The 11,273-nt window shown below is 40.3% G+C and overlaps 1 protein-coding gene and 1 pseudogene across 1 annotated transcript; one reads left to right on the top strand and one right to left on the bottom strand.

Moving 5' to 3' along the window:
- Positions 1–243: 243 nt before the first annotated feature.
- On the bottom strand, positions 244–5,161 carry LOC147334676 (ladderlectin-like). The gene is made up of 4 exons (XM_086274426.1): positions 5,057–5,161; positions 923–1,057; positions 626–737; positions 244–552 (listed from the first exon to the last, which is right to left on the bottom strand). Exons 1-4 carry the CDS (start codon positions 5,075–5,077, stop codon positions 485–487), a joined length of 336 nt encoding a protein of 111 aa, XP_086130552.1. The 5' UTR covers positions 5,078–5,161; the 3' UTR covers positions 244–484.
- On the top strand, positions 1,188–3,161 carry LOC147334677 (E3 SUMO-protein ligase ZBED1-like; annotated as a pseudogene).
- Positions 5,162–11,273: the final 6,112 nt, after the last annotated feature.

The raw sequence follows: 11,273 nt of genomic DNA, 5'->3' as shown, positions 1-11,273 counted from the left end.
GTGTAGCTAGCCACCATATAGCACATCATTATATACCAGCTAGCCCAACTTCAGTAACCCTACAAACGCCACTTAAAAAAAGATTTCCAGATTTTCTATTATATTCCATGACTTTGTAGCTCCAGATGTTGCAAATATTAAACCACACAGTGATAGTTGCAGAACTGTACATATTCTGAAGTACATATTGCAAAGCTTTAATAAATTTAAGACAGATTAATGACACCCCTTCATTCAATGCTCGTTCTTTATTGATTTAGAAGATGAGAGATAAGAGTTCAGTCTACATCTAAATGAAACTGGGCTAAAAGCATTCTTTCCACAACAAATTCATTTCTCTTGTATTAAGTGACAACCCAGCTCTTGTTTATGTTACTTGTCGCTTCATTCCTTGCGTAGCATTACAGCAATAAAGGAGATAAAAGATGTATAATGACACACAGATTCTTCAGGTGATATCTTGTGTGAAGTATTTGTGCTTTCATCAGATTTTCTTGGCGCAGACAGATGGAATAACAGATTCACAGCCACCGTCATCCCAGCACTTTTTGTCTGTAAGTACCAAAAACCTAGTTAGTGCTAAGTAAACACATGATTATTTTATCATGACCACACAGTGATTTACCTGACCAATTTACATATGCACAGTTCTGATTGCCCTGAAAGTTATCAGGCTGTCCAGTACACCAGTTTGTGTATTTGAGAGGGGTCCCATCACTCCAAAACCAAAACTTTTCCTGGGAAACACAAAACAATAAATTATACTTTCTAAAAAAAAGGCACATTGATACATTGATAGTTTTCTTTCGTCTTTTGTCTATTTAGGCACCAAAAAACCCTTTTTGTTTTGTGCATGTGGAATTCTTTTTTATTCTTGTTTTTCTTAATTTCCTGGTGAATAACTTTGTGTATGTTAGCATACCTTTATTGCATCCGAAGCGCCAATCCAAGCAGGTCCATCCTGCTGAATAGCATCAGATATCAGCCTCTGAATCATCTGGTACTCCTCAAGGCTTTGCATAGATGCAAGGTTTGCATTCATGGACTGACAGTTTATCTACAGCGAAGAAACAGCAGAATTGCCAAAAAAAATTTTTTTCTTTACATTGGTAAACATATATATATATATATATATATATATATATATATATATATATATATATATATATATTTTTTTATATATGAAAATGGAGAAGCAGGAACAGGATGGCCTTCTGGATGGGGAATTTAAATACAAGAAGAACATAGATGGGACAATAAACAAACGCGTTGTAATTTGCACTCACTGTAGTAAAGAGTTTCAATTTCACCGTTCAAATTCGACCTTAAAATACCACCTTAATGCCAAACACGCGTTTGTCGGGGCAGCAGCTTCACCCGGCCTGCGTCAGACCACTCTTAGTGAACGCAGGCCACTCGGTAAGTCTTCTTTGGACAAACTGACCGACAATATAGCCAAATGGATAGCAAAGGACTGTAGACCGCTAAGCATTGTGGAGGACAAGGGCTTTGCGGATGTTTTAAAGGTTGCATCTCAGGACGCGTCCTACAAGCCCCCAGCGAGAAGCACAATAACAATTTGAATCCACGAACTGTATGAAACGGAGAAAAAGAAAAAAGAAGAGGCTTTAGTTCACACAGAATGCATGGCTCTGACAGGAGACCACTGGACATCATTGAGTAATGACAATTACCTAGGAGTTACTGCGCATTTAAACCCTGAAGCCTGGGGTCTGACATCCTTTGCGCTGACTATAATGAAAACGGAAGAGCGGCACTTTGCGGAGGCTTGTGCAGAGCAGTTCCAGACTGTTGCTCGCAGGTGGAGAATTGAGGAGAAGGTGACAACAGTAGGCACGGACAGTGCGCGCAATATGATCGCCGCGGCTCGCATCATGCCATTCAATCACATGCCGTGTACTGCGCACATTCTACAGAGATGCATCACAGTGAGTCTCGCAGACAGTGGCTTTGTCACTGCGCTGGCCAAATGCCGCAAAATTGTTGGCCATTTTAAGCACAGCCCAGCAAACACAGCAGAGCTGAACACAGAGCAGGTGTCACTGGGGCGCAAGCAGGAGCCGTTGGCCCAGGACGTGCCTACACGCTGGAACTCAACGCTGGAGATGGTGAAGCGCTTGATCCGCAACCAAACTGCAGTAACCGCGACTCTGGATAAACAAAAGCATAAACTTGTCCTCCTGACGCCTCCAGAGTGGGACAAACTCCAGAGACTGGAGACACTTCTAGAGCCCTGCAGGTGAGCCTGTCATTGTGACCATAATTGTAGGTTTAGATTAAATTTATCAAACATACATCTTAAATCAGTTTTGTTATTATGAAAATGTCTTAATACCTAGTAATAAAAAGCTTTTTTTAATTTGCTGTCTTATCTGTGTGTGTGTATGTGTGTGTGTGTGTGTGTGTGTGTGTGTGTGTGTGTGTGTGTGTGTGTGTGTGTGTATTCCACTGCAGATATGTGACTGAACTGCTGGGAGGAGAGACCTACCTCTCCTCTACCAGCCTTCTGCCACCTGCGCCGTGTCATGGAAGTAACTGATGAGGACCCTGCATATGTGGTGAGGTTTAAAGAGAAGTTTAAGGAAGACCTTGCTTCCCGCCAGGAACATACCAACTATGCATGGCTCCAGATCGCAACTGCACTGGACCCACGTTTTAAAGACCTACGCAGTGTGCCCAAGACTGACAGAGAAGCAGTGTGGACCACACTGGCAGGCATGCTGCATGAAGACTCTCCTAGAAGATCACACACTGCAGAAGAAGGTCCAGCCAAGAAGAGGCTGAGCCTGCTGCAGATGGACTCTGACTCTGAGTCAGAGGAGGAGGTACAGCAGGACAGAGCCATACAGCGCTACAGAGCAGAGCCCTGCACTGCCTTAGAGGACTGTCCCTTACAGTGGTGGGCAGCTCATGCAGGAGCCCACAGCCAGCTGGCCCGCCTTGCTCGCAGATACCTGGCCACTCCTGCCTCCACAGTGCCCTGTGAGAGGCTGTTCTCTGTAGCAGGGCACATTGTGAACAAGAAGAGGTCTGCTCTGCACTCAGAGAACGTGGACAAGTTGGTTTGTCTCAGCAACTGGCTGAAGGATGAGTAGACCAGAGGACCGTGTGTTTAGAGCTTGTTCTATGGTTGAATGTGATTTAAACAATACTTTTCACTGTTGTTCATATTTATTTTGCACTAATCTACCTTACCCAAAAGGATGATTGGAGATTTTTTCTATTTTGCCTGTTGAATTAGGCCTATGTTCTGTGAACTTGAAGATGTATATGGATAAAACAATGTGCTAGATTTAAATGGGTGGAAAACATTCAGTAAAAATCCCTCACAATTATTTGAAGCCCTGTTCTGCTTGTACTGCTTGTACTCACAATTAATAATAAATAAAACAAACAAGTGTGTTAAAAACCACTATCTGTCCCGATTTTTACACATATATACACATATACACATATACACATATATTTCGAGTTGCGATTAATCAATTTTTAGGCTGTGATTAATTCGCTTCCAGCACAACACCCAGCCTACGTCAGAACACGCTGAGTGAACGCAGGCCACTCAGCGTGGTCTTAGCATTAAATAACACTAACAAGTGTGTAAAAATCCGCTATCTGTCTGTATGTTTGCACACATTTTGGTCCTATTTCGAGTTGCAATTAATCATGATTAATTAATTTTTAGGCTGTGATTAATCGGATTAAAAATTTTAATCATTTGACAGCCCTAATATATATATATATATATATATATTTTTTTTTTTTTTTTTTTTATTAGGGGTGCAACGATACACAAAATTCACGGTATCAGTTCGGTTCGATACTTTGGTGTCACGGTCACTAGCATCCTGGAGCACTTCTGTTGTGTTTTGTACGTGTTTTGAAGTTTGTACCTGCTTTGTCTCTAGGAGCCACCATAAATATACTTTAATTTATTCACTCCACATAAAATGTAATAAATAAATCATATAATACAAAAAACCAACTATTCACATTTAAACTTTTAACTATTTAAATTTTCAGCTTTTTCCTTTTAAACAAATGTAAAGTGAAACAACACTGCAAACCACAACACAATTAATTATAAATTATAATATGAAAACAAAAACAAGATGCATATTCTCTGTCATATGGACCTGCATGAATAAACTTTCTGAATCCTTTATCATACACAACTGAAAATAGTTGTGGATGATTACTATACCTTTCTAATGTTGTCTCTAATATTGTTGTCCCTGGCTCTTTACGCTCTCTTTCCCTCCCACTCTGTTCCTGTGCTACTGCGAGTATAACTACCGCCCCTCCCCCCCTCTTCCCAGTGCAAAGCCCAAGCGAAAAAAAGTGCGAGAGAGAGAAAGAAAAAAACCCACAGCTTGCGATAAGGAGCTGGTTTGAGTCGTTCACGTCAAAGATCCGGCTCTAAGAGCCATTTCGTTCGCAACCGACACATCACTACTGGCTATTGACCAAAAGAGTGAGACTGCAAGCAGCCAACATTAGTTTTCTCCAAATAGCATTTGTTTTCTCCCTTAATGTCCTTAATGGTGAAGAGTTCAGACATTCAAAAAGGAACGAGAGTATAGCTGCTCCTCATCCACATCAAAAGGAGCCAGATGATGTGGATATCTCTTGGGTACCTCCTGGGTCAGTTGTTCCAGGCATCTCCTAGGAGTCTCTGGGACAAACCCAGGACTTGATGGATCATGCAGATTACATCTCTTGGCTGGCCCAGGAATGTCACTGTTTATCTGGATGAGCTTGAAGATGTGGTCGGGGAGAGGGACGTCTTAAACTTCTTAAACTTTTCTATTTAGTTTACTGCTCCCACCCACTACAGCAACAATAAGCAGCAGAAAATAAATCACTGGATGGATGGATGAATTGTTTTGTGTGCAAATGTCATCAGAATGTAAGTATTGTTGTTGTGAAACATCAATTTAAGAGCAGTTGTTGATCCTGAAGATGATACTTAATAACCTAAGTATCAGAGAAAACATTTTCAGAATAACTCATTGGTGATAATGACTGATATTACCTCAGCCTGAGCCCAGCTCATGGGCTTAGCAACATAGATGAAGCACTGGTTGTAGTACTCAGTCCAACCACAGGGACAAGATGGGGACTTCTTCACAAGATACCATTCTCCTATTGACAAACAACATGATTTTGAATTGATTCATTGTATGTGATAAACTGGTTTCATTGACACTAGTAATGCGGGTGCAACGATACACAAAATTCACAGTTCGGTTCGGTTCGATACTTTGGTGTCACGGTTCGATATTTTTTCAATACAAAAAAGTGTTCATGCCTTTTTAATTTGTCATTTATTAAAGTTATAAATATATATTTTAACTGAAAAGCACAGTTTTTAAATTTAACGTTGCTGAAACAACAAAATAATAAAAAATTTAATCTATCCGATCAAGAAATCACTCATCTTTGGAAAAGAGAGTTTATTACGGAGAAATGTCTCTTTCCAAAATAAAAGCTATACTATATGCTTCTTCTGGGCTATATTCTCAGCAGCATATTAAACATATCAGGTCCCCATAAGGAGAATCATGTGCTAAACAAACGAAGTGTAAGTTTCTCTTTAAGGGCTTTGTCTCTGTAAAGGAAAGCAGTGTTCAGGGTAAAATGTAATGTGCTTTTTACGTTTCAGTTTTTGAATTCTAAAATACACTTTGCAGACAAAAACTATTGAGCTGACTAAAGATTAACCCTACATGAGATTTTATGACATCTCGTTCTGAACTGTTTCCTGTTGCAGGTATAACAGCTTCCACTTTTTAGTGGAGACTTTCTGTCTGACTTTAGTGTCAACCCAAATATTGTTAGGACTTTCAGTTGTCTTGAAAGAAATATAGCAACTCTATCACCACACACCTCTCCATGTGCTATCAACTCCCATAAAAAACATTGGGTTTACACCATCAGTCCTGCATGAAACTGAATCAGGATGTTTCTTCAGGGAAAGCTGGATGCTCAGTCAACATACTCAACAAATACCAGTGAAATTGAGTAGTTTTCTTAAACTTAATGTCTTTATAACTATTTTATGTTTTTGTAAATAAAAAAAAGGATGGTTATGTATCACCACATCTCTGATATGCATATTTACTAATTTGGATTAAATAGTTGTCTGCAGTATTAAATAATAACGATTATTCCATAAATAATGGATGGCAGAAAATGCACTGGAAGAGTACAGGTGATGTCACTTTGTGATAGTTTTGTTTCTCAAATTTAAGGTAGGTTAACATTTTTCAAATGGTCTGTTCCCTATGGCAATATGAGGTGTTGTTAGTGCTGTCTCATCTGTGGGTAAGATGCATGGTTTCTATAACCAAACTGCAGTTACACAGGTCATAATGTGTATTGAGTGTGTTTATATTGTTTTAATTGTTCTCTTCATGAAGATGAATCTCTTCTTCCTCTTTACTGGGGCTTGATTAGACTGAGCTCCACCTTCCTACAGTGTTTCAACCAGGCTGTGCTGTCACACGGAGAGTAGCATGTGACCCTTTTGTTTTTGCTGTTTTCACTATTTCAAGGCATTTTAAAGTGTTATGGCCTGTCTAGGGGTGGTCAGACCACAACATAAAGGTGATCCATCCTCGTCAGACCTCAAGGAGCCACAGCACACAGTTAGTACAATTTTACAATGATTAACACAGAGAAGGAGCTGGATGCAACTTCAGGGTGGACCAAAGGAAACTATCTGAAATATTATAACTTACCTATCCAGTTTTTAAGTATGACGTCATTAGCCATCAGTGTTGGGAAGGTTACTTTTAAAATGTATTCCATTACAGAATACAGAATACATGCCCCAAAATGTATTCTGTAACCTATTCCGTTACGTTACTCAATGACAGTAACGTATTCTGAATACTTTGGATTACTTAATATATTGTGGCGAGTTCAGACAAGGAGGAGACGGAGGTATCGTTTGGTCTTGCTTCCCGTGAGCTAGCCAGGGAGCACAGCCGTTTATTACATTTGCAGAAGAACACACTGCCGCTAGCTAACTGCTCAGCGCGGCAACCACAACACACATAGGGCGCCCTCTGACCCCAGAAGGACACACCGTCGCAGCGAGAGGGCGTCACCCGTCACCATGGCAACATACACAAAACATAACTGTACAAGCAGAACCCCGAACAGCCCTGACCCGCTACAATATTATCATGCTTTTTACAACAACGTGAATGTACTATTGCTGTGTGATTTATTACTATTACTGAAGGTCCGCGACTCCGAACTGTAGTAAAGGGACCTCTGACTAACGCTGGGCTTACACTGTGCGATTTTTGGCCCATTTTGAGCCGATTTTTGAGTCGTGCGATTGTTTTGGCGATCGGCCCAATTTTGGCCTTCATCGTGCGTCGTGCATCGTGTAGTATACGTGGGGTAACGAGAAGCGATTGACACCTCACGACCAGCTCCCGATCATCAATCGCTTGGTCGTGAGGGTGTCACCGCAGTTTGCCACACTGCGCACGCGCAAACACAAATGTCAGCGAAAAAGACGGCGTAGCACGGCAGTGCAGCGTGTGATCTGGACACAAGCGATGGAGGCACAACCTGTAGAACCATCCGAGCCCTTTCGATGTGGCCTCACAAAATTATCACGACCACAACAACCGTGAAAATAGTTGGATCGACACTGCTGCTCAATCACAGCTGCCTGACCAATGTTTTTCATTAGCAATTTAGCAAAGTTGATGGTGGTGGTGTGTCTGTGTGAGTGAAAGACGGAGAGGGAGAGCGAGCGACAGAATTTCTGTTATAACCTTCATTTTTATGGACGCACAGTGTGAGCACTCAGGTCGCATCAGAGCATCGGGCCGTATAGTGTGAGACCCTGCATCGTGACCTATGAACTTCTAACCCCTGCGAGTCAATCGTACAGTTTGAGCAGGAGCTGAATCGCGCGACTGAAAAAATTGCACATTGTAAGCCCAGCATAATACGGCGGGGTCCCTGTCGGCTGGTAGCCGAAAAATAGCTCTACTTTGTTGTGTGGGTCAGCTTTTCTTGCGACAGACAGAGAGAGGCGTTGAAAGGCTGCTCCAACGGAACTTGTTGTTTTCGGAGGAAAACACGAACACAGTGTACAGTCGAGTCTTAATAGCTTACTTACAACTGGGCTCGTCAGGCACTCTTCTTGGCTGAAGTGGTTATTATTATATTTACATGCTTCCAGCTCCCGTTTTTGCTCGATGACTGCTCGTACCTTTCCACTCCCCTTTTTCTCCCTCCTAGCGCTCACAGACACATAACGCGTATGGCAGTCCATTCTCCCAGCAGCACGGACTACACTGAACATGATGCTACATTCTTTAGAGCTATGCTTGTAGCATTCTGCCTGTTAGCTTAGCACAACAACAACAACAACGAAAAGGCGCTCTCTCACCCAGGAAACACACAGTCGCAGAGAGAGAGAGCGTCGCCCTGTAACCATGGCAACCGTAACGCTGCCGCCTGGAACAACAGATCGTAGCTGTCAAACAAAACCCAAACAGTCCTGACCCGCGACAAAATGAAACAGGAAAGTACCCCAGTGTATTCCATTTATTTCAACAAAGTAACTGTATTCTGAATACCACCTTTTTAAACGGTAACTGTAACGGAATACAGTTACTCATATTTTGTATTCTAAATACGTAACGGCGGTACATGTATTCCGTTACTCCCCAACACTGTTAGCCATGTCTGGGCCCAAACTCCACTGCAGGTCCAAAAGTCAAACGATCACTGCAGCATCACTGATAGTTGAAAAACTGTCTAAATTCTTTCATCTGTAATAAAATGATCAGTGTGGCTGCTCTACCAGGTGTAACAATTAAGTTTAACATCCAGGCATCCATGAAAATTGAATTTATGAAATTTAACTGAGTTAGAAGTTAGCAGGAAGTTAGCTCACTAGTTTCCACCTAAACATTATATAGAGAGATTTCTGAAACAAATTAAAAGGGACAGCTGTGCTATCACTTCCGACATAAATGAAGACAGAAAAGTAAACAGCAGTGACATTTGTAGGGTTACTGAAGTTTGGGTAGCTGGCATATAAAAATGTTCTACGTGATCACTAGCGACTCAGCTATGGTTAGCATAATATAAACAGTGAAGCTGGAGGATGAACGCAAACTTTTTTGCACTCGATAAAAGTTCATGTGAGGGTTCCCGAAGGTCAGCGACAAATGCAATCGCATGGCAGGATGCTGTAAAAGGACCAAACTACAGCCAGGAGAACAACTGAGATAATCCATCCACAATACGAGGTTAGTTATTAATATACTGCTGCATGGGCTGAGCTGTAGTTACATTGTAAGGTTTTAAAAACTGAGCTTTAAAATGAATAGCGGTAATAAAACCTAAGAGAGGCTGACAGTGATCAATGACTGTTTTTAGGGGCTTGTTGAGATTAAATAGAAACGGATACAAAGCATTAAAACACAACAGCCTTATTAAACACAGGGTAGTTTGGGCCCGGAAGCAGGATTCATCACATCATCACTTAAAGACTGGATTCAAAATGAATCAGATGACAATAACTTACCTTCCTAACTAAGATAAATGGGAGGAAACTAGGATCAAATAAAAGGCAGTCTACTCCTACAAACCCCTTGATGTAGCAACTACCATTAAAGGTATTTACAGAGGTGCTTCACAGGTAATGGTGTGGCTGGTTGGGATGAGCAGAGGTTGAAGTAATGGCAGTCTGCGGCAGTGTCATCTTATATGTCATCTCCATTTGGGTAACCAATCCATATTTGTCCTTCCACACTTAGATTTAAAAACAGATTTTAAAAACAGCACCTTACAAAATTAAATGTAACAAAAGATACACGTTTTTATATTTTTGTCTTCTGTGTTAAGCACGTTAAGCTTACACGTAAGGAAATATAATATATGAATACAATTGCTATTGCTACGCAACCAATTGTCCTGAGATGATTTACGATGTTCTTTAAATTTAATAGAATTAAAAATTTGTGAGACACAGTCTGGATTAACAGTAATGGAAAAATCATGACCATGATTGAAACCAGAACAAAAGTATTTTAGGAAACCAGTATCTCTGAAGACTTGAAGAGAAAAGGAAGTTAATGATATTCTGATCAGTGATTTATGTGCTTTTCATACTGACCACAGAGATGCAGGAATTCATTATAATTTTCAGTTCAGTTCAGTTTTATTTATGTCACATCACTTCACAAAATGCTTGACGTGCATGAGACACACATGTTTACTCTGTTCTGTAATATGAGAATGTTCTTCCAACTCCCATTAAAGAAACGTGTTTTTGGCACCATCAGTCTCACATGATACTGAATAAGGATGTTTAGAAAAGGGTTGAGTGCTCAGTCAACACACTGAATAAATATCAGAGAAATTAAACAATGGTTTGAAGCTTGTTATTATAGTATTATCAGTATTTTCAAGTCATTCTTTGATAATGATGGATCTTTGATTGAGTAATATTATTGAACATGGAAACTGCAGCTACAGGTGAAATAATGTCTGACATTATTGTGCTGCAAGCTGTAGATTCTGTAACCTCAAAAAAGTGTTTCTGTTGTAAAGATCTTTGGGATGGCATGAGGCTGAGGGTGCAAGAGTACACTGTCAGGTTTCAAAGGTTGTTCACAGAGTAAACTGTGATGAATTTAAAAATCTACATCCTTCCTTCCCTTTAGACATTAAAACTATTGTGGGAGAATTGCAGTTAGTATATTTACTGTAATATGAGAATGTTTTCAGATCCACTGTATCAGCTAAAGTATCACATGTGTTACCAACTCTTGTTAAAGAAACAAACTGTGTTTGCATCATCAGCCACACATGAAACTGAATCAGGATGTTGCTCTAAGGTTATGTGCTCAACCAACAGCCTGAATAAATAAAACTAAAAACTGATATTAAAGAATAGTTTAAAGTCTAAAGTGTTGTCTTCATCATTTATTTCATGTGACACTGATGCCTAGATCCCTGATTTCTGTGTTTATGAAGACAAAGATCAGTTTTAATACTTCTTTTGTAATTGTCTGCAGTGTTAAATAATAATTATGATCCCATAAGCAATGGATGCCATTAGTAGGTCACACTGAGTGTAGCTGACATCACTTTGTGATTTCTTTCCGTGTCTAAAATCAGGTCTAAACTTTCTGAAATGTTTGTTGTTCCCTATGGAAATATCTGTTTTTGGTATTATTGCTGTGACCAAACAGCAGCTACATGTG

Source organism: Aulonocara sp. 'chitande type north' Nkhata Bay, linkage group LG3, assembly GCF_057382095.1.
Source record: "Aulonocara sp. 'chitande type north' Nkhata Bay isolate Kocher_YH1m ecotype deep benthic linkage group LG3, A_spYH_male_GT1.1, whole genome shotgun sequence".
NCBI lineage: Eukaryota > Metazoa > Chordata > Actinopteri > Cichliformes > Cichlidae > Aulonocara > Aulonocara sp. 'chitande type north' Nkhata Bay.
This window is presented reverse-complemented; position numbering and strand designations above follow the sequence as displayed.

What these genes read in the sequence shown, in the direction of transcription:
- LOC147334676 (XM_086274426.1), bottom strand. Translation starts at nt 5,077, where the DNA reads ATGAGCTGGGCTCAGGCTGAG. An exon ending in TGAGCTGGGCTCAGGCTGAG is followed by an intron (nt 1,058 to 5,056) that starts GTAATATCAGTC and finishes TCTTCGCTGTAG; the next exon opens with ATAAACTGTCAGTCCATGAA. An exon ending in TGCATATGTAAATTGGTCAG is followed by an intron (nt 553 to 625) that starts GTAAATCACTGT and finishes TGGTACTTACAG; the next exon opens with ACAAAAAGTGCTGGGATGAC.